Raw genomic sequence first — 20,672 nt, 5'->3', positions numbered from 1 at the left:
AGGAAAGCAGCTGAGTGCTTATAAATGTAAATAAGTCTGTCAGTTCGTCTCTGAATTATCAATGTTTGTCTCAAATCTCCCTTTGTCTTTTCGTTAGCTACTAGCTAGGCAAGACTGTATGCGTTGCTATGTGCCCAGCAGTCTGCATGCCAATCTTCAGGGTTAAAGGTTGGTGAATTAGCAGATACAGGCTACATTTACTCCAGCGTTTAAGACCATTTAGTGTTAAAACTGTTAAAATGATCAACAGAGCTTTATTTTAATGCAAAGGAGGATTATTTTATTTTCATCTAAAAAATCTAATTCTGCTGTGGAGCCGCAACAGGGCAGTGCTGCATGCCATTCTGGAGCCACATGTTGCCGACCCCTGGTTCAGTAGATGACAAAAAGAAAAATTAAGCAAATTTTCTTTCTTTTTTTTCCATAAACATTCTTATTGTAATACTCATAGACACACCAACAGAAATGCATAGACAGCACATCATCATTCCTGAAAAGGCAAAGAATTAGAACACAAATTTCACTGTCTACTTGTTTCCCTTTGAAGTACTTACAACTTCTCTGAAGTTTTTCTTTGTTACTAAGTTCATTTTACACCCCTGCAGATGTCCTCAGAGAATCCATCACAGCTCTTAATGTGAAGATTGTACTGTGAAATACTGCAGTGCTCTACAGTGCATGTTTCTATATGTGTCATCTCTTGATTGGTGGGATAAGCACCAGTCCCTCCAGTGTACTGGCCTGTGCCTGTATTTGCTCTCTATGACTCTGCCTGATTAGCTCCAGTTCCCAAAGCAGCACCGCCTCCCTCTCCTTCAAAACTCTTATAGCTGATGAAGCTTGGAGCTTTCTTGAAGCCATTTCCTGGCTCAGGTCACCTTTCTGGGGCTTGCGAGGTGACCTGGAGGCCTGCGGCTCCTGGAAGTATGGCATGAAGCCTCTGTTCATGGCTGTAGGGGTGTTAGCAAGATATAAGCCTTGCAAGCGGGCAGCCACTCTTCTCTCCACCTTCTCTTTCTGTTCCTGGTTGACCCAGGTTGCACCTGTGTGTCTGTCCTAGAGAGAAGCAGAGGACACATGTAGTGTGAACTGTATTGTGAACTCTATCAGCATGTCATTAACCACCACAGAAAAGAAAGTGTGAGCGTGTGCGTCTCCATGACACACAGTCCAACTAATTACACCCTCAAACTCCACACTAGACCACAACGGAATGTTACATTAGTAAAAGAATTTATTCAAGCAATAAAGCCACGTGAAGATGAGATGACCTAGTTTTTTTTCATGATACTTCATCAGCTCTAATCCTCCTCCATTATCACAGATGATATTAAAGACCGGGGAAGTCTGTTTGAAGAGTCTCTGAGCACACAGGTAATAAAACATAATGAAGCATAATTTCACATGCAAAGAACAATCTCCTTGTTCTGATTGTGAGGGGGAAAAAAGAACAGTTTGTAGGGTGCTTGAGGAAAGAAAAAGATTGTTACAAGTGATTAGTCTTGAAAGCTAGACAAGGGGAAGAGATAAAGAGGAAAAGAAAAGAGAGACAACAGGAACAAGGTGAGAGAGACAGAAAGAGAGAGAGAGATGGCATGATATAATGTAAACATAAAAATGGAAGAAAAGTGTCGGAGTGTTGTATTGTAATGTGAGATTTACTGAAGGCTTTATCCCAAATTAAACTGACTGTGCCAAATACAGTGCTGTGAAAAAGTATTTGCCCCCTTCCCAATTTCTTGCATTTTTTATAAGATCATCAAACAACTTACTATCAGACAAAGATCACCCAAGTAAACACAAAAAGCCATTTTAAATGATTTCATTTATTGAAGTAAAAATGCTATTCAGCCCTACCTGGCCCTGTGTGAAAAAGTATTGCCCCCTTAGCTACAAAATCAACGAGTTAACCAAATTGTATTGACTATTGGGTTCAATTTTACTAGCCACACCCAGGCATGATTACTGTCAGACCTGTTGAATCTAAGCATCACTTGAATAGAACCTGTCTGGCAACGTGAAGCAGGCTAGAAGGTCTTAAAAAGCAGCACATGATTTCACGTTCTAAAAAGATTCAAATACAGACGCGAAACAAAGTCATTAAAATCTACCAGTCTGGAAAGGGTTATAAAGCCATTGCTAAGGCTCTGGGAACCAGTAAATCATAGTGAGAGCCATTATCCACAAATGGAGAAAACTTGGAACAATGATGAACCTTCCCAGGAGTGGCTGACCTACCAAAATTTCACCAAGAGTGCATCACATCCAGCGACTCACCCAGGAGGTCACAAAAGAACCTGGACGAACTAAAGAACTGCAGGCCTTTTTGGATTTTGGAATGACCAAGTCCTGACTTGAATCCCATTGAGACATTGAGATGCTGTGGCAAGAGCTCAAACGAGAAGTTCATGCTTAAAAATCCTCCAATGTAGCCAAATTAAATTAAATTATTATTCCTCCACAGCAACGTAAAAGACTAATCACAACCCACTGTTAACGTTTGGTTCCAGTTGTTACTGCCAGCGGTTACACAACCAGTTTATAGGTTTTGGGGGGGCAATTACTTTTTCAAATGGGTGATACAGGTTTTGAAATAAATCTTTATCTTCAATAAATGGAATGATCGTTTAAAAGCTGCATTTTGCGTTTACTTGTGTTGTCTTTATCTTATATTAAAATTAGCTGGATGAACGGAAACATTTAAATATGACAAATGAACCAAAATAGTAGGGGCAAATACTTTTTCACAGCACTGTATGTCTCAGAGCTAAAAACTGAGAACTAAACACTGAAGAATATGGCAAGCTTCTGCTGTTTAGCATCATATCTGTTGTCTGCATGCTACAAATCTTTCTGTCTCAGTGTCTAAGCTGTTTGTGTCTCAAAGGGTCCACATCAATTGAAAACTGAATTTCTCTTGCTATTTTTGAAATAAAAGAGCTTTATGTAGTATGTAAACATTGTTAACATTTCAAAACATGCCATTCACTCCCCAATCCATATATGAATACATGATGTCAAAATTCACAATTAAGCTATAAGGAGTGTTTCAGCTTGGACTGCTTTTTAAATGATGCACAATGCAGGACAGCAAATAAGAACAGACAATTTACACATCGTTGCTGTCCAAAAAGAAAAAAAAAAAAAACACCATCAAACAAGTATCAAGTATTTTTTCAATGTTTATTTTTCTACATCATTTGACCTGAGCTGCTGCCCTTTACATTTTGTAAAAATGGGTGAATGGACCAATGAAAATGCTCCTAATTTCTCTGGAATAAAAGCTCTTTACATTAACTTACATTAAAAGTGAAGAATGTTTTCTTGCCTTCTCCTTCGAAGTTACTATTCTGGAGATGCTATTTTTTCTTTAACAATTGACAGTCTTAAAGACACAGTATGAAAAAACAGCTAGTTTAATTCGCAGGGATAAAGAGAAGTTGGAAAATGGTCATTTAAAAAAGATTTATTTGTATTTTAAGTGGCACTTAAGAAAAAAATGCAGGTTTTTTAATATTACGTGTAGGCCTGCACCAGTAATACAGTCCTCATAAGTACTATTTGGATGGGTTAAGTTTTCATGGAATTTTCAAAATGCCTCTACTGCAGCATCATTGGACAGGTGAACGTGCTTGGAGGAGCTTGCTAGCTGCCAGTTCTGTTATGTCAGTTAACATACACCTGTGCTGTCTAACACTGCAATGAGTGTTGTGGGAGAGGGAAGGCCATCCTACCCACCCAGGGAGAGCGAGACCAGTTGTGCTCTACTGGACTCCTGGACACAAGTGGCTGTAGCATCACTGGGGATCGAACTTGCGCTCTCTTGATGATAGGGCCAACGCTTAGACGGTTGCCTCATTACCTGTGTAAGTGGGTGTGTGGTCTTTTCTACTCGGCTGAGCTGGAGCTCTGTCTGTAGCCTCAGCAGCACCTTGTCTAGATGTCTCATGGATCTCCTGGCCTTGTCGTCGTGGGAACAGCTCTGAGTGACAGAGTGGTCACTGAACGCTAACCCCACGATGCAGTCGTCTGAGAGGTAGCCATCAATCACGCTGTCCTGTGCAGGGATCAGTGCATGGTATAAGAGGTCTTGTCTGTACTAAATAGCATGCTGTATTGAATTGAATAACTGCTGTATTAATTCAAGTAACTAACATCTTTGGCAAGATGCTCTTTGAATTAAAATTAAAATAAATGAATATCTTACTGTGCAAAAGTCCATTACAAAGAGCACTATTCATTTATTAATTTTCCAGTCAAAACTGCCATTATGTAGAAGTTATTTATCTTTAGGAAATATTAAACATATCTGAACAGAAAACATTTCTAAACAGAAGATATTTTGTTTAATTCTGTTTCTTCCTATCACCTTCTGTCAAATGCTGTATTTTATTCATTCATGTCTAGATGCATAGATGGTGCTCATCCAAAGCAGTACAGTAGGGGTAACCTAAGAAAGCACAATCTAACCTGACCAACTTGATTGACATTCTGAAAGAAACCCCCTTTTTTACAGTTTGGTATACACCTCAGCCACTCAGAAACTCTTACCTTTCCATTAAATATATATGCTCTCTGGTGTAAACAAACTGACCTTCATTGTCGTATACACACTTATGCTACAATTGAGAGCATTCTGTGACATTTTAAAACTGTATGTAAGGCAAATGTTTCTTTGGCTTTTATTTTAAATGTTTTTTGAGTGCTGTGACATAAGGATTTTTTTTCTTTTTTGGTTCTAAAAAGGACCAAATTTATATTTATATTTACTATAAATTATTTTGGTGACATGTCTATTGATTTTTTTTTTTCGTTTTGCATAAAACACCAGGGAAGGTGTTTCTGAATAACGACTCTTGCGTCATTAGCACATTAGCGCTCATCCTGACCAGCCTGTAACTTCTACAAAAGTTGCTGATCTGTCTATATTACCCTTTTTCTAGTTTAGAGAACTGGACTGGTGAAAGTGATTTATCTCATATTTCTGTCTGTCTGTTTGTCTGTCTATCTCTCTATCAATCTGTTTCCTTTTTGTCAAACTCTGGGTGAAGTTTTTCAAAACAAAAAAAAGTACTGTATTGAATATGCATTCAGTGAATATAATTTCCAAAATTATTTTATTCACTTCTCACTTAGTCCCAGCCTTTATAAAAACTGTGTATTCCTAGAGCTCAAATCGTAAATGCTTGCATACAATGTTACAAAGCTTTTACAATGGATATCAATCTGCTAAGGCTATAATACTACATGGGGTTAGGGGGGTGCCTTGCTGTGTACAGGGCAAGTAAAATCAATGTCTCTGACTTTGTCCTTCTCATGAGAGGCTTGGCCAGTTGGCATGGAGAACAAGCAGCCCCCATCTGTCTTGTGTATACAGCGGCAAGAAAATCCTGTATAAACAGCATTCTATGCTTAAAATATTTTGCTTTCATTAAGGGCTATAGATTTCCTATTGATGCGGTGGGCCTGCTATTTGACTTCCATTTCCTTCCTCTTGGGTTGTAGTATGGAGAACTCATCTGCATTTTAAAGGCTGGATAGAATTCAATTTCAATTCCTCATAAAGGCCTTTGAAACTAAATTACTGAGGCGTGACATCCTCTTTATCATTTGCTCCCTTCCAAGTAAATCTCAGCCTTAGAGGTTTTTGCAGTGCAGTCTCAGTACAAACATTTGTTAGAAGACGTGGCCAGAACTTTTCCTTTGTAATGAGCCTGGATTGTGGACAACACAACTCCCAATGACCTCAATTGAAAATGAAAGGTAACTGGAACAGTAATCTTTTTTTGTTTTAACTCTGCCACCTACCAGATGCAAGGAACATGGGGTTTTCCTCCATTTCACTACCTCAAAGGACTCCTGGAGGCTTCTCAATGACTACCATCTCAAACATCGCACTCCTCCCATCTTCTTTTCACTTTAATCTGCATGCTTAAAGGGAAATATGAAACTCCTGCCAAGAGCTCTGGATCTGCTCCTCCTAGGAGAAGACTTCTTTATAACTTTGGGGCAATCTGGGTGTGAGCCAACTTGAGTGAGCAGCTTGTGGTCTCAGACTGATGCTACACTGCAATAATTACCACGGCTGAGTTTGTGGGGTTTGGACTGACACAGCCAGGATAGGAGCAGTATAAAAAGCCTCACACCCCAATATGGACCCAAGTTAATGCCTTTCTCTACTATATTAGCATATAGCACTGATCTGCATTTAATCATGTGGGCACAAAGCCTGAAAATTTTACAAACTGTAGAATAAGTGCACTCTTTAATCAGTCTTAATTAATTAATTAGTCTTTTCATTGAGGATAAAAGATATGGGATAAATATAACAAGTTGAAAAACACACAGAAATACTCTATTTCCATCTTTTTTTTCAGTATTCGGTGTTTCCACACTTTATCTATATTACAGCTTTCATATTTTCTGGGAGACTTTAACAAACAGAAATCTGCAGGGATATTTTTCCACACCTCCAAAATTCAGATGTTGCACTATATGCTGCTCATGATCCATGTAATCCCAATTAGAAATTTAGACTACAAAACCCAGTTCCAAAAAAGTTGGGACAGTAGGTAAAATGCAAATAAAAACAGAAAGCTGTAATAAAAAAAATCTACTTTGACCAGAATTTGAACAAACAGTAAAAAGACAAAATATTTGATGTTTTACCTTTTAAAATTTTTTCAAAACTTTTTTGGTGAACATATGCTCATTCTGAAATTGATATCTGCAACAGGTTCCAAAAAGTTGGGACAGGGACCATGCATGACCAAGAACGCTGTGAAATGTTCATAAAACATCTGATGCAGGTGATGTAATCATGCTTGGGAATAAAAAGAGCATCTAGGAAAGGGTGAGTCCTTTATGAGCGAGGATAGGTCAAGGCTCACCAATTTGCCAAAACTGCATCAGTAAAAAAAAATCCAACAGTTGAAGTATAACATTCCTCAGCAAGAGACTGGAAAGATTTTAGGTACTTTACTTGCTATAGTGCTTAATATAATCAAAACATTCAGAGAATTTGGAGAAATCTTGTGAGAAATATGTGTAAAGAACAAGGCCAAAAAGCACAACCGGATGCCCATGATCTTTGACCCCTCAGACTGCACTGCATTAACAGCATTCTTTTGTGATGGATATCACCACATGGGTTCAGGAAAAAAACGTCCATCACTGCATCAACAATGTGCAAGTTAAGACTGTACTATGCACACCGCAAGCCAAATGTCAATGGCTTCCAGACACGCTGCTGACTTCTCTAGGCTAAAGCTTATCTAAAATGTGCTGATGCACAGTGGAAACATCTAGACTGTTAACATTTAGAACACACAACAATGAAGGACCTGTATTGTTGCACAGCCGAAGACTCGTATAACAAAATTAGGCATCAAATTTGAAAGGAGTGTATATTTACCAAAAACAAGAACAACAAGAACTGCATACCATCCAGCACCAAAATAGCGGTTCCACAACTTTCCATTCCAGATACGCCTCAAGTATTTCATTCAAGGACTGTATGCGCTCCAGATCCTAAAATGCAACCAACAAAATAGCAGATTACAAACACTGAAAACAAATGCATTATAACTTGAAAAACTCATTAAAAATCTTATGAGCCTCAGTGCAAAACAAAAAAATACCTTGAATTGATAAAAAAAATATGTTACTACTGCTATGCCTCAACCACGTTGGAGCTCTAATGTAGGCTAATGGTTGTAAAGTTGACACAGGTACTACGAGTCTCAAGCAAAAAATTGCTTAACTAGCAATATAAGGGGTCCAATCATGCCACACTACGGCCCCAGTGCGCTACCTATAATGACCGTTTTGAACAAAAAAATAAATAACTAAAAAAAAACAAAACAAAACAAAAAAAAAACAAAAAAAAAAACACTGCCCTCCAGTCAGAGCTTTTTGTCTAAAGCAGTCCGCATTGCTGTTCTAGAGGATGATATCATCCAAAGCTGGGTGGTATTTGACAAAATACTATATAACGCCATTTTCCAAATACATCATACCATCATGGTATCAGATAGTATTTAAGTTTGCATTAATAAAGATATGCTTCCTAAGTGCTGCTAAATATGATAAAACGTCTGATTGATCTCTGTCTGCTTCTCTTGTAATGAGACAGAAAGAAACCTTACACGGTATTGTAAACATTAACCAGAGAGAAAACAATCCAATTCTAAATTTCTGATGTCAAGAAAAGAACCTTACAATTTGTTTAGTTTGAACATTGTGAAATGTCCTTTCAAAACAATCCAAATCACCCAGCAAATGACATATTCTGGAGTTGTGTTTAGAAGTGTGTTTTCTATAGAGGATGGGTATATACTTTTTACTCAGAAAATCATCACATTATTTAATTTTACCAGGGCACCCCAATGTTTGCATATGACTGTACACTGGAAGAGACCACATATATCACTAAGCACTATCTCCCCACATGTTCAAACTTTCAATCATATTAATGTTATTTGTATTTCTTCTAATATTAATGTTAATAAATGCTTAGTGCTCAACTAAACAGCTTTTTAAATCATTTCTGCAGGTGCCTAAAATGTTTGCACAATGGTATATATCGCAATATGTAGTATTTATAATTTCCATATAAAGCAGCCCTAACAGGTAGAGGAGATCTTGTGTCAATACTAAGATTCTTGGATGTTTAAAAAAAAAAAAATCACTATCACCAATTGCAAAATACAGGGCAGGAGATGGCATCTCTCAAATACCACTTCTTGCTGTTTCTTTCTTTTTGTTATACTTGTTCCTGCCCCATTTCTCTTTTTCCCCACTCACACAAACAGCATAAACAATCTGAAACAGCTCTCTCTCTCTCTCCTCTTCAGAGTCATGAAAAAAGAGCTTTCTTGGTAGAGAAGCACTTTTAAAAACCGCCTTCAGAACAGGCAGCAGAGGAGAGAGATGCAAAGAGGATAGGGGAAGGTACGTGGGACTTCAAGATCAAGATCTTTCCGCATTCAAACATCCAGGATTTCCTGGCCTGTCAGCCTATCAGTCAGAAACAATGGAAGAGACAGAGAGAGCATGAAGTACGGCTCTCTCTCTCTCTGACACACTTCCAGAAAAATCCTGGTGTTTGACAGCTGCTGTTAAGACAGGCATTTAAGAAGCAGAGCAATGCGACCAATGCATACGCTGCCACAATTAGGTGTTACTCATCTTTTTTTTGCCTAATGACAGCTAATGATATGCACACCCACATGCTATATTTGAAAATGACTGCTGTATCTCTTCTACTGTAACGCTGATTGAAATTCATCTAACATACTAAGTATCCTTCCCTATTAGCAGAAATACGGTTAGAAATATTTCAGCTAATACTGTCACATGTCACCTTCTCAAGTCCAGAGGATGCTGTACATTTAGGAACACTAGTAGTGCTGGCCTCAGAGATGGGGGATGAGCTGATGTTGGAGAAGACCTGCAGAAACAAACAAAACGACAAGTGTTTTCTTCTGATGATGGTCTCCCCACATATAGCCATATGCACAAGTCTGAACATACCTGGCCAAATTACATGTTTTGTTGACTTTCTTGACTTTGTTCTGGCAAATTTTAGTCCACAATTTCTATTTATTTGAGTGTAACATAGTGGAAAAAATAAAACATAAAATATAAAGTGCGTTATAACTTTTGCACAGGCCACGTTTTATGTTTTATTTTTCCCCTCAGTATGTTAAACTCAGTAAATAAACAGATGTGCATTAAAATGTGCAGAAGGGTTTTCTTGTGTCTTGTGTTTTTGAGGATGTGTAATTCTTTCACACTTTACATTTTAACAGGACTGCAAAATACAGCGAGTTCACTCGTATTTACGTATATTTGGACAAGGGTTCTTCACCTTTTCCACGTCAAGGCCGTCCTATGTATCACCAGAAAGCATGATGACCCACAAGAAAACAAAACTAAACTCTTTTCACTTAAAAATTCATTTTTGGGAAATTTTCAACACAGGCAGGTTTGGGTGCCTACCCTGCAATATGTAATGTGTATCAGTGAAAATATCAACAGATTAGGCAAACATAAACTTGTTTCATACCAGAAATCAGGCAGAATGATGGCAAATGAAGCAGAATGTTTCTGCAACAGCTTTTTACACCAGAGTGGACAGCTGAAACATTGGGGGAGTGTATTTTGTTTCTTGATGCAAGAGAACTAAATGCCTGACATTGCTGCCTTTCTTGCAGGACTTATTATTAATTAATATCAATATTTACCATTTGAATCACGTTATATTTCTGTTTCATTGTCAAGCCAATTGTTTTTTTACCGATGTTTATGACAAAGTGCCATCATCGGCCCACTACAGACCACTGCCCCAGTACTGGCCCGAGGACCACCAAAGACTGTTTCGTGGCCCAGTGGTTGAAAAATTCTGTATTAGGACAGGGAAGTGCCTTAACATGAGCCCATTACCAAGGACATGTTGTTGAAGACATGACTGAAAAGGCAAAGAAAGTGCAGACAGGTATGGTGCAGCTTTTTGCAAACTAGGCAAATGTTAACTAAATTCCTCTAAGCCAAGATTAGTTAGGTCCAAAACAGTCCATCTCCAAGTAGATAATGGCTATGTACTACCAACTAATTTGTATGTCCAGATTGTATTCAGATTGATTTTTAATAGTCTGGACAGCAAAAAAACACATGAAATCTGATTTGGATGACTTGGATCCAAACCACATTTGGAGGTGGGTTGAAATGCAATTCCAATCAGATTTTTACAGATGCGTCTCAGTCTGGATGCGCTGTCTGCTCAATCGGATTTCAAAGTGTCTTCAGCGTCACTCGCAACACGAAAAACAACAACAATGTCAAATCCAGAGTGACAGAAGTGCTTGGATTCATACTTATGCCAGAGAATTTTTAAGAGTTTGGAGGGTAAGATGATACACTTTCATCTCTCCTGCACTTCATCTCCAGTTACTGATGCCTACATCATTACCATGGCAACCCACGAAGATAGGTTGGTCATGTCTGGACACACAAATCCAATCTCTTCACTTAAAAATAACAGTGCGGACAGTCATCTCAAATGATCTGATGTGGAAAAAAAATCTGATTGGTCTGCAGTCTGAACATAGCCGTAGAGTCCTCATCATCACCCAGCATTGTACCGAGTAGCTTAGCTAACTCATTAGTTCCTCTGAAGACGTAGCCTCCTCTACACATCCAACATGAAAACCTAACAATATTGTGGCTATTTTTGAATAATAAAACATTATTTAAAATGTGCTCCTAAGTGTGCTGTTATACCAGTGTTGTCATCTAAAATGTAAGCCTAGAGCTGTACATTAATGTTTGCTGAAGAGTGTTTTTTCTCCCCTTAGGCACACAGTTACTGCCTGTAGCCCATCTGGTGCTGCAAAGTTCATCAACCATGCTCTGTCAATGGAAAGCGAGCACGATAGGACCAAAACTAACCAGATATTATTTAGGGCTGGATAATATGTATCGTTACTGTGATAAATTATGTCACAATGCAATACAATATGCTTTGCTGGGCATATTGTGTTTATCATCAGTGCTAGCATGTTTCATTATAAAGACAGCAAAATTAGTCCCATTTAACTGGACAAAGTGCAGCACATTTTACCAAATACTGAATAAAAATCATTGTATTCAGAGGTTTTGATAGTATTTTTTTTATGTAGCACTATTGGTTCTTTTTTCTCAGTTTCAACTGATCAAATATCTGAAAAATTAAGTACTGTGACATACTGTGGTTTGTGAAAATTTCTTGAAGTATCACGATATTTTTATAGATTTTTGCCATATTGCCCACCTCTAATATTACTTGTGGATCATTCTCAGCCCAGGGGTGACAAACATGGCATGCAACGCTGATGTGTTTCAAGCTGATGTTTTTAAACTCTGTAAACATACTTACTGACCTCTATATTAGAAACACCTACTCTCAGTTTCTGACCACATGAACACTGCCGGCTAGACAGTTTAGTTTGCAGATTATTCTGAACCCATGGAGTATTCTGAAGCAACGTGTAAACAAACAAACAAACAAACAAAAAACCAACAAAGAACTTGCACACTCATACCAGTGCCAAACATACGACCATGCCACTCCAGATGTTACGCATCCCCAAACGTGTACTGATCCTCCACTATGAAACCCTACTCTATATCTCAAATCCCAGTTTCAATGTTCGAGTGCAAATTTTCATATCTCAATAATGGCTCCTTGACAGCTACACATTCTATCAGACCCATAGTGGTGAGTTGTCATCTCACAGTGAAAGGATGGACAGAAACACCTGTGGACTTAAAGCAAGTGGAGTTTGATCTACCAAAGATAAAATCTTTACATACTCTTTATCTGATGCTCACAGTTGTGGTGGTCTAACAAGTTTTTCATGGTTGTTAGTAGTCTAATTTTTGGTATGTTTTAATATTTTTTTGAACTCCAGGTTTGAAAATGCCTGTTTTTCTTTTACTTAATCTTTCCATCAGCAACTGAACTGTTATATCCAATCTTAAAAATATCTCCTTTAGCCACAAGAAAGAAACTTGCAATGCAGCTAAGGTGTGCTTGGGTGGTTGCTTGTGTGAATGTTAGTGTCTCTTGAAAGGGTATGAGAAAGAGTAAAGAGTAGACAAATGAAATACTGAAAGATAATATACTTAATGTTGGAAAGTTTTGTGTAATTTATTGATAAATGACTAATATATGTTTCCTGCTTATTTCTGACTTTGAAAAATAAAGAATTTGTACTTGAGGTAAGTTTTGACTGGAAACTAAATAACTGAAAGAGTGGTCACTGACTTTTCCACAGTAATGTACAACCCCATTTCCAAAAAAGTTGGGACGCTGTGCAAAATGTAAATGAAAACAAAATGCAATGATGTACAAAATCATTTAACTATATTTTACTGAAAACAGTACAAAGACAACATATCAAATGTTCAAATTGAGAAATTTTATTGTTTTTTGAAAAATATATGCCTATTTTGAATTTGATGCCAACAACACGCTCCAAAAAAGTTGGGACGGGGGCAACAAAAGGCTGGTAAAGTTGTGCAATGCTCAAAAAAAAAAAACACTTGGTGGTCAGTTGGCAACAGGTCAGTAACATGATTGTGTATTACAAAGCATCCCACAGAGGCTGAGTAAAGATGAGGAGGGGTTCACCCCTCTGCGAAAGACTGTACGAGCAACAATTCAAGAATAACATTTCTCAATGTAAAATAGCAAAGAAATTTTGCTTTTCATCATCTACGGTACATAGTAACATTAAAAGATTCAGAGAATCTGGAGAAATCACTGTATGCAAGAGACAAGGCCAAAAACTAATTTTGGCTGGCCATGATCTTTGGGCCCTCAGGCAGAACTGAATTAAAAACAGACATGATTCTGCAGTGGAAATCACTGCACGGGCTCAGGAACACTTCTGAAAACCACTGCATCCACAAATGCAAGTTAATACTCTAAAACCCAAAGAATAAATAAATTAAATAAAGAATAAAGATCCAGAAATGCTGCCACCTTCTCTGGGCCTGAGCTCATTTAAAATGGACTCAAGTGGAAAAGCATCCTGTGGTCCAACGAATCAACATTTGAATTTTTTTTGGAAATCATGGACACTGCGTCCTCCGGGTTAACGGTCACTCAGCTTGTTTTCAGCGTACAGTTCAAAAGTCAGTATTCATGATGGTATGGGGGGCATTAGTGCACATGGCATGGGTAACTGGCACATCTGTAAAGGCACCATTAATGCTGAACGGTATATACAGGTTTTGGCAACATATGCTGCCATCCAGATGATGTCTTTTTTCAGGGAAGGCCTTGCTTATTTCAGCAAGACAACGCCAAACCACACTCTGCATGTATTACAACAGCATTGCTTTGCATTAAAAGAGTCCGGGTGCCAAACTGACCTACCTGCAGTCCAGACCTTTCACCACCAAAGCTGGCGCATTATGAAATGAAAAATACAACAAAAGAGAACCCAAACCGTTCAGCAGCGAAAATCCTATATCAAGTAAGAATGGAAAAACATACTACTCTCAAAACTACAGCAACTGGTAGTAAACATGCCCCTGTCCCAACTTTTTTGGAATGTGTTGTTGGCATCAAATTCAAAATGGGCATATATTTTCCAAAAAACAATTACATTTCTCAATTTTAACATTTGATATGTTGTCTTTGTAGGATTTCCCTTTAAAAATATGGTTTACAAGATTCTGCACACCGTCCCAACTGTTTTGGAAATGGGTTTGTGTACGGTAGATATACCCGATAAACGGACAACTCAGTATGACATCATCGCATGACCACTTGCCTTGTGGGTAAACTTGGCCTGCTCTTGCTGGGCTGCTAGATGATTCCTCCACTGCAGCCTTAATTTCCCGTACTGCCACTGCATGTTCCTAACATCTCCTCTCCCTGCTCCATCCACTCCAGATCCACTTAAACACAGTGTCAAATCCTCCACACTAGGCACAACCTGTTGGATCAAACACACATATACACGAGTAGAAATATGTCCTCCTGATACACCTCTGATCCTACAAAAAACAAACAAGCTAACCACGTGTTTTCATTGTGAACTAATTCATTTTTATATACTGACTATATATTAACTAAGTACAAGATCAATTGTCAGGGCCAAAACTGTAGTGTTATACTGCCATCTGCTGGATTCATGCTCTTCTACACATTGAATTAACATCAAGTTTTACATCTGCGAATGTCATGATTTGTTTTAATTACACATGAAAAAAAACCAATGCCCCAACGATCTGCTGACAAATAATGTGTTTTTTTTGGTGGCTATAAACATGTAAAAAAAAAACAGTTTCCAGTTGTTGTTTAGCTCAGATCAGAGGTAGCCCAGAATCTGGTCATCATACCATCTAAAACTTCACAATGTGCGGCACATGCACGGAAGGAAAATGTCTTGATTAACAGGGCTGTGTTCCCTAAACCTTCATTTTTATCAAGCCTGGTAAGCTACATCATTCCTTATTATTCAGAATATTTCATCCAGTAATGCTAACACAAACAACAAAGAAAGACTGTTAGAATTATTCCTATAAAACATACACAGACCTGCCAACCTTGGGAAAATATTTATAAAAAAATATAACGCTAGAAAAACGCTTAACAAACGTCAGTTTTTCCACTCGCCGCCATAAAACACAAGTTTCGTCATTCAACGGGGTCTGCCCCTGTCTCTGTCAGTGTCCTCCTCATCTGACGTCAGGTTTATTTAAACAGGCGCACGTGCGCACGCGCGCACGCGCACACACGCACACGCACACACACACACCTACCTACCTACCTACCTACCTACCGGTAACCTTCTAGGTAATGTTATTTCTGCGACACGTGCACTCGCTTCTTTTCATCCTCAATGATCTGCAACAGCCGGACAATAACTTAAATATAACTTAACGTTACTTTGCCAACTTAAATGGCTGATGAAAAAGCAAGCCAGTTTGCAAATTACGTAACGTTGGGCTAACGTTATTAACGATATGTTCACGAGGTTGGCAGGTCTGCGTTAGCCCAGTTCACAATTTCAACTTTCCACATTCGCCCAAGTCCGTTTACCTTTGCAAAAGAGCACCGTCCTCCTAGCTAGACGGAGTGAGGAGAGCGACCAAGTGGGACAAAAACCAGCGCTATGATAGGATGAACTCCTTTTCAAGGGGCTGCCTCTTACTGTTAGATCTGAGTACTGCACACCAGCTTTTTGCGTAGAGTGACAAATCGACACAACGTACTTTGATGTCAAAATGCACCTGCTACGCAAAATACGTAAAGATTGGCAGGTCTGCATACTGGTCCTTCTTAGCCTCCATTAACTGCTGACCATATTGGTAATTTTTGGATAAAGTATTGCTTAAAAAGAGTCTAATAGATTCTTATAGAGTTATATACACTTCTATATGTATGTTGACTTAACTAAATGTCTTACCCTCGGTGCAGCCGAGAGCTGCTCTAATTCTAGAACTTTCTCTCCAAGCAGGGACTCCAGCAGGTTTTCTGAGGAAATGACCCAGCCCAGAGCCAACAGCAGGTCTCTGCTCCCGATCTCATCTGCGCTTCTACAGGACTGGGCATTGATCGTCCACCAGCTGCCGTAACCAGTGTACCACAGTGCACTCCTTACAAACCCCAATTGTAAGTCTGTGAGCATTTAATCATCCGCCACGGGACAGAAAACAAGACGAAACCGTTTAATCGGGTGAACATTGTAACATGACTAGCAACATCTAGAACTGGCATGTTATTCATAATCGTATTTTTTTCAACCCCTTGTCATGAATAACATGCCAGTTCTAGATGTTGCTAGTCATGTTACAATGTGTATGTATATATATATATATATATATATATATATATATATATATATACACACACACACACACACACACACACACACACATTATTTAAGCCACTTTTTTTCCTGGGTTGCGAGGGGATGCTGGAGCCTATCCCAGCAGTCAGTGGGCGGAAGGCAGGAAACACCCTGGACAGGCCACCAGTCCATCACAGGGCAAACACACAGACATTTACACCGATCAGGCATAAAATTATGACCACCTCCTTGTTTCTATGCTCATTGTCCATTTTATCAGCTCCACTTACTATATATGTGCACTTTGTAGTTCTACAATTACAGACTGTAGTCCATCTGTTTCTCTGCATATCTGTTAGCCCCCTTTTATCTTGTTCTTCAGTGGTCAGGACCCCCATGCCCCATGGACCCTCGCAGAGCAGGTACTATTGGGAAGTGAATCATTCTCAGCACTGCAGTAACACTGACGTGGTGGTGGTGTTTTAGTGTGTGTTGTGCTGGTACGAGTGGATCAGACACAGCAGTGCTGCTGGAGTTTTTAAACACTGTGTCCACTCACTGTCCACTCTATTAGACACTTCTACCTTGTCAGTCCACCTTGTAGATGTAAAGTCAGAGATGATAGCTCATCTGCTGCTGCACAGTTTGTGTTGGTCATCCTCTAGTCCTTCATCAGTGGTCACAGGACGCTGCCCACAGGACGCTGTTGCCTGGATATTTTTGGTTGGTGAACTACTCTCAGTCCAACAGTGACACTGAGGTGTTTAAAAACTCTAGTAGCACTGCTGGGTCTGATCCATTCAGACCAGCGCAACACACTAACACACCACCACTACAACACCAGTGTTACTGCAGTGCTGAGAACGATCCACCACCCAAATAGTACCTGCTCTGTGAGGGTCCATGGTGGTCCTGACCCCTGAAGAACAGGGTAAAAGGGAGGCTAACCAAGTATGCAGAGAAACAGATAGACTACAGTCTGTAATTGTAGAACTACAAAGTGCATCTATACAGTAAGTGGAGCTGATAAAATGGATAATGAGCGTAGAAACAAGGAGGTGGTCATAATGTTATGCCTGATCGGTGTACATTTACACACACATCCACCTCTAGGGGCATTTAGCATTTCTCATTCACATGACTGCATATCTTTGGACTGTAGGAGGAAATTGGAGCACCCAGAGGAAACACATGCTGACACAGGAAGAACATGCAGACTCAAGATGATGTAACACAGTGGTAAACATCCCTCTGTCCCAATTTTTAGCAGGCATCAAATTTGGAATGAGTATATATTTTCAAAATTCAATAAAGCTCCTAAGGTAAAACATAAAATGTTGTGTTTTTTGTACAATTTTGAATTTAATACAGGTCAAACAGAATTTACTAATCACTGCTTTCTAGTTTAATAGCATTTCACACACTGCCTTCTACATTTGACAAACATTTTTGGAACTGGGTTTGTATTTTTTTAAGAAATAAAATTAAGAGTCAGGAAGAGTTTTCTGTTTTTGGTGGTGTGTAATGTGGGGCCTAATGAGCAGTGCTAGTCCTCGCACTCAAACAAATTAGCAGAGATATTGGCAGTTTTAAATTTTAAATTGATATAAAATTGATGGGATGCACTGGCAAACAAATAATTGACAAGTTTGTTTTTTTTGTTTTTTGAAGAAGAGAAAAATCACATGGTCCTTGAAATGTGTAGTAAATACTTTAAAGGTCCAAATGGAAATAAGGATAAAAAAAGTAAAATATGTTATTTTTCTCATTAATAAAAATAAAACACTTGACCATAGGAACAAACATTTCCAAAATAATACTTACTATATATAAATAATACTCAATAAAAACTGTACTTTTCAGGGTACAAACACTGTCACTGTGGTGGTACACTCAGAGTACATTTTAAGTACCTTTAGTTAGGGAACATTGTACCACACTGTGTTTTTTTTTTTAGGTTGCATTGACCCCAAACACCCTGTCTTGATTTTTCCTTTTTCTACTTAATTGTGTAAAGTCATAAAAAGGTACAATATGCGCCTTAGAAAGTTATTGTAGTGTACCTTTAAAACATATTTAAGACCTATGAGGGTACATTTACGTACACTGTTCATACCTTCAGGGACTGAAATTTCCCCAGACAGTGTACTTACAAAGTACAGTCACTTAAGTATGTTCCATCTCTATCCATTAATAGCAGAATTTTCCAATACTTCAAGAAAAAAACAGCTAAACAGATACCCAAGTGTGAGTGTGACTCCTGGCAGGCACAGTCTCGTTCAAAAGCCTTCATTAGGAGACTATGGAGCAACTTCCACATGTCTTGTGTCTATAATGGGAAACAATAAGAGTCAGTTTTGTCCTTACTTTGCCACATATGACCATTAAAGGGGAAATCCGGAGATTTTTAAAAAAAATTCTGCGTAATTAAATAGATGTGATGTCATTCAGAGTGATCTAATATGATTTCTTTTTGTAGAGGAATGTACCAACTTGTGAGAGAAACTAGGGGTTGTAATGCTCACAATGCAAATATATCAATTTTATTTACTATCAGAAATAATGAGTGTGAACCTACATGAGCCTTTTGTGTTTTTATTTGTAATGTTGATAATGGCAAAATACTAGTGAATCTTTCTTTGGGTACTATTTTGCCGTGTGACGTCCTGCATGTACCTCTTTGTCATGAATGCATTTTTACAAATGGCCAAAACATTGTCTCAAACGATGTCTCAGGACATATGTAAGTTCCTCTAGCATCGGAACATTTCACAACAAACCGCACTGAATGACTCTGTTTACATCTCAATTATCATGTAAAATTTTCGAAAAATCGGTGGAGTTCCCCATTTAAAGTATCAACGTCTCGCTCCTATCACCACCACTCTGAACTACAATTCTGACTTAGTAAGTTTTCCTAGAAAGAAGCATTTCACATTAAAGCACTCTTAGTGACTGTGTACATGTTAAACATTCTATTATGAAGGAAATGTGAAAAAATAATGGAATTGCCATCCAATCACTTAAATATTTATGTGGTGTACTGCATGTTATTTATGTGGTGTACGTTACTTGTTTTAGCCAGCCCTGTCATTAAAAACGCTTTACTTTAATTTCGCTCCCTGTGGTGAAAAGGAACTCGTCTGTAAACAGGTTATTACTAATGCTGAAGCTGTGCTTCAACGAAAGTAAAAGAAGGCACTAACCGCATCCGTCTTGTTGAATTTGGCTCTCCTAAAAGCTTCGGCAGTTGGTACCGCTTCAACACCCAGTGCTGACAGAAGCTTACAAAGCGTTGTGATTACTTCTCTTACTTTTACATTCTTCTCGCGCTGCATTTTATGACAGTTTTGTGAAACATAAAGACTGTATATTGTGTTTCTGTGGCTCAACGTTCACTTCCTTCTTTTCGCAAGTTTGGCGCGTGACGTTAATGACATGACTCTGGTTAATGTGCGACTACCATCCAATGAGAATTGCCGCCGGCTTCATGACGCAGTTGTTTCCCCTGATCGCGTCTTTATCTCCTTGGCAACTAGCGACAATCTCTTCTACACAAGCGCCATAGGTATTTATTTCTTTATATGTATTTTATTTTACATATCTTTTATATATATTTTGCTTTATTTCGAGTTTTTTTACAACCTAACAAGGGTTCACTCCCATGCCACAAACACCCCCTTCCATCCCCAAGGCAGTGCTTCACGATAGTTACATATAGTGATGCAGACAAAAACATTTTTTTTTCTGTTTATTGCAACATTATAAGATATCTCAAAACGTACATTAACAATCACACATTTCTGCATATCACATTATAAAAACATGCATACAAATGAAATACATTAAAAATTATATTACAAAAGATTTAAAAATAGTTGAAAACAGATTAAAAAAGAAAACTATATAGATTCTTCATCTATTTACTTCTATTATATTTGACTTCTGCTTTATTCTGGAAACATGCCATAAAGTTAACTTTTCTATTTGTGCCTTTTGTACAAGTCAGAGCTTTGAATACACCACAATGTACACAATGACATAAATAAGCAATTTACTACTAGAAAACCTGGCAACAGAATTGTTGTTGGATCAGACTAAGTTTTTTGCATAGTCAGAGTCCTTTTATACTGAGTAACCAGAAAGTATAAATGATGTTGATATCTAGGACTGAAATGCCCTAAGGGACATAAGTACATTGGATATACTTAATAAATTGCGCACACACAAATTTAAGAGCATTTTTGGTAAACTGCTGCAATGCATCAGTATCATTCTGTTACCAGTCCAGTAGCTAATCTTTAAGACTACCTTACTTCTTAA

The 20,672-nt window shown here is 38.3% G+C and overlaps 1 protein-coding gene across 1 annotated transcript; it reads right to left on the bottom strand.

Annotated features, from left to right (window-relative positions):
* Positions 1-329: 329 nt before the first annotated feature.
* Positions 330-19,766, bottom strand: tedc1 (tubulin epsilon and delta complex 1). Its single transcript, XM_036563708.1, has 8 exons — positions 19,556-19,766; positions 18,591-18,678; positions 15,966-16,177; positions 14,325-14,489; positions 9,365-9,451; positions 7,444-7,530; positions 3,863-4,057; positions 330-1,056 (listed from the first exon to the last, which is right to left on the bottom strand). Exons 1-8 carry the CDS (start codon positions 19,685-19,687, stop codon positions 694-696), a joined length of 1,329 nt encoding a protein of 442 aa, XP_036419601.1. The 5' UTR covers positions 19,688-19,766; the 3' UTR covers positions 330-693.
* Positions 19,767-20,672: the final 906 nt, after the last annotated feature.

Source organism: Colossoma macropomum, unplaced genomic scaffold (assembly GCF_904425465.1).
Source record: "Colossoma macropomum unplaced genomic scaffold, Colossoma_macropomum, whole genome shotgun sequence".
In the NCBI taxonomy this organism is placed as follows: domain Eukaryota; kingdom Metazoa; phylum Chordata; class Actinopteri; order Characiformes; family Serrasalmidae; genus Colossoma; species Colossoma macropomum.
This window is presented reverse-complemented; position numbering and strand designations above follow the sequence as displayed.

Excerpts from the sequence above, each read along its gene's own strand:
- tedc1 (XM_036563708.1), bottom strand. The coding sequence starts at position 19,687 with ATGCAGCGCGAGAAGAATGTAAAAGTAAGAGAAGTAATCACAACGCTT. Across the intron at positions 14,490-15,965 it reads AGCTCTCGGCTGCACCGAGG|GTTGTGCCTAGTGTGGAGGA; the intron begins GTAAGACATTTA and ends TTGATCCAACAG. Across the intron at positions 4,058-7,443 it reads CGCTATTTTGGTGCTGGATG|GACAGCGTGATTGATGGCTA; the intron begins GTATGCAGTTCT and ends ATCCCTGCACAG.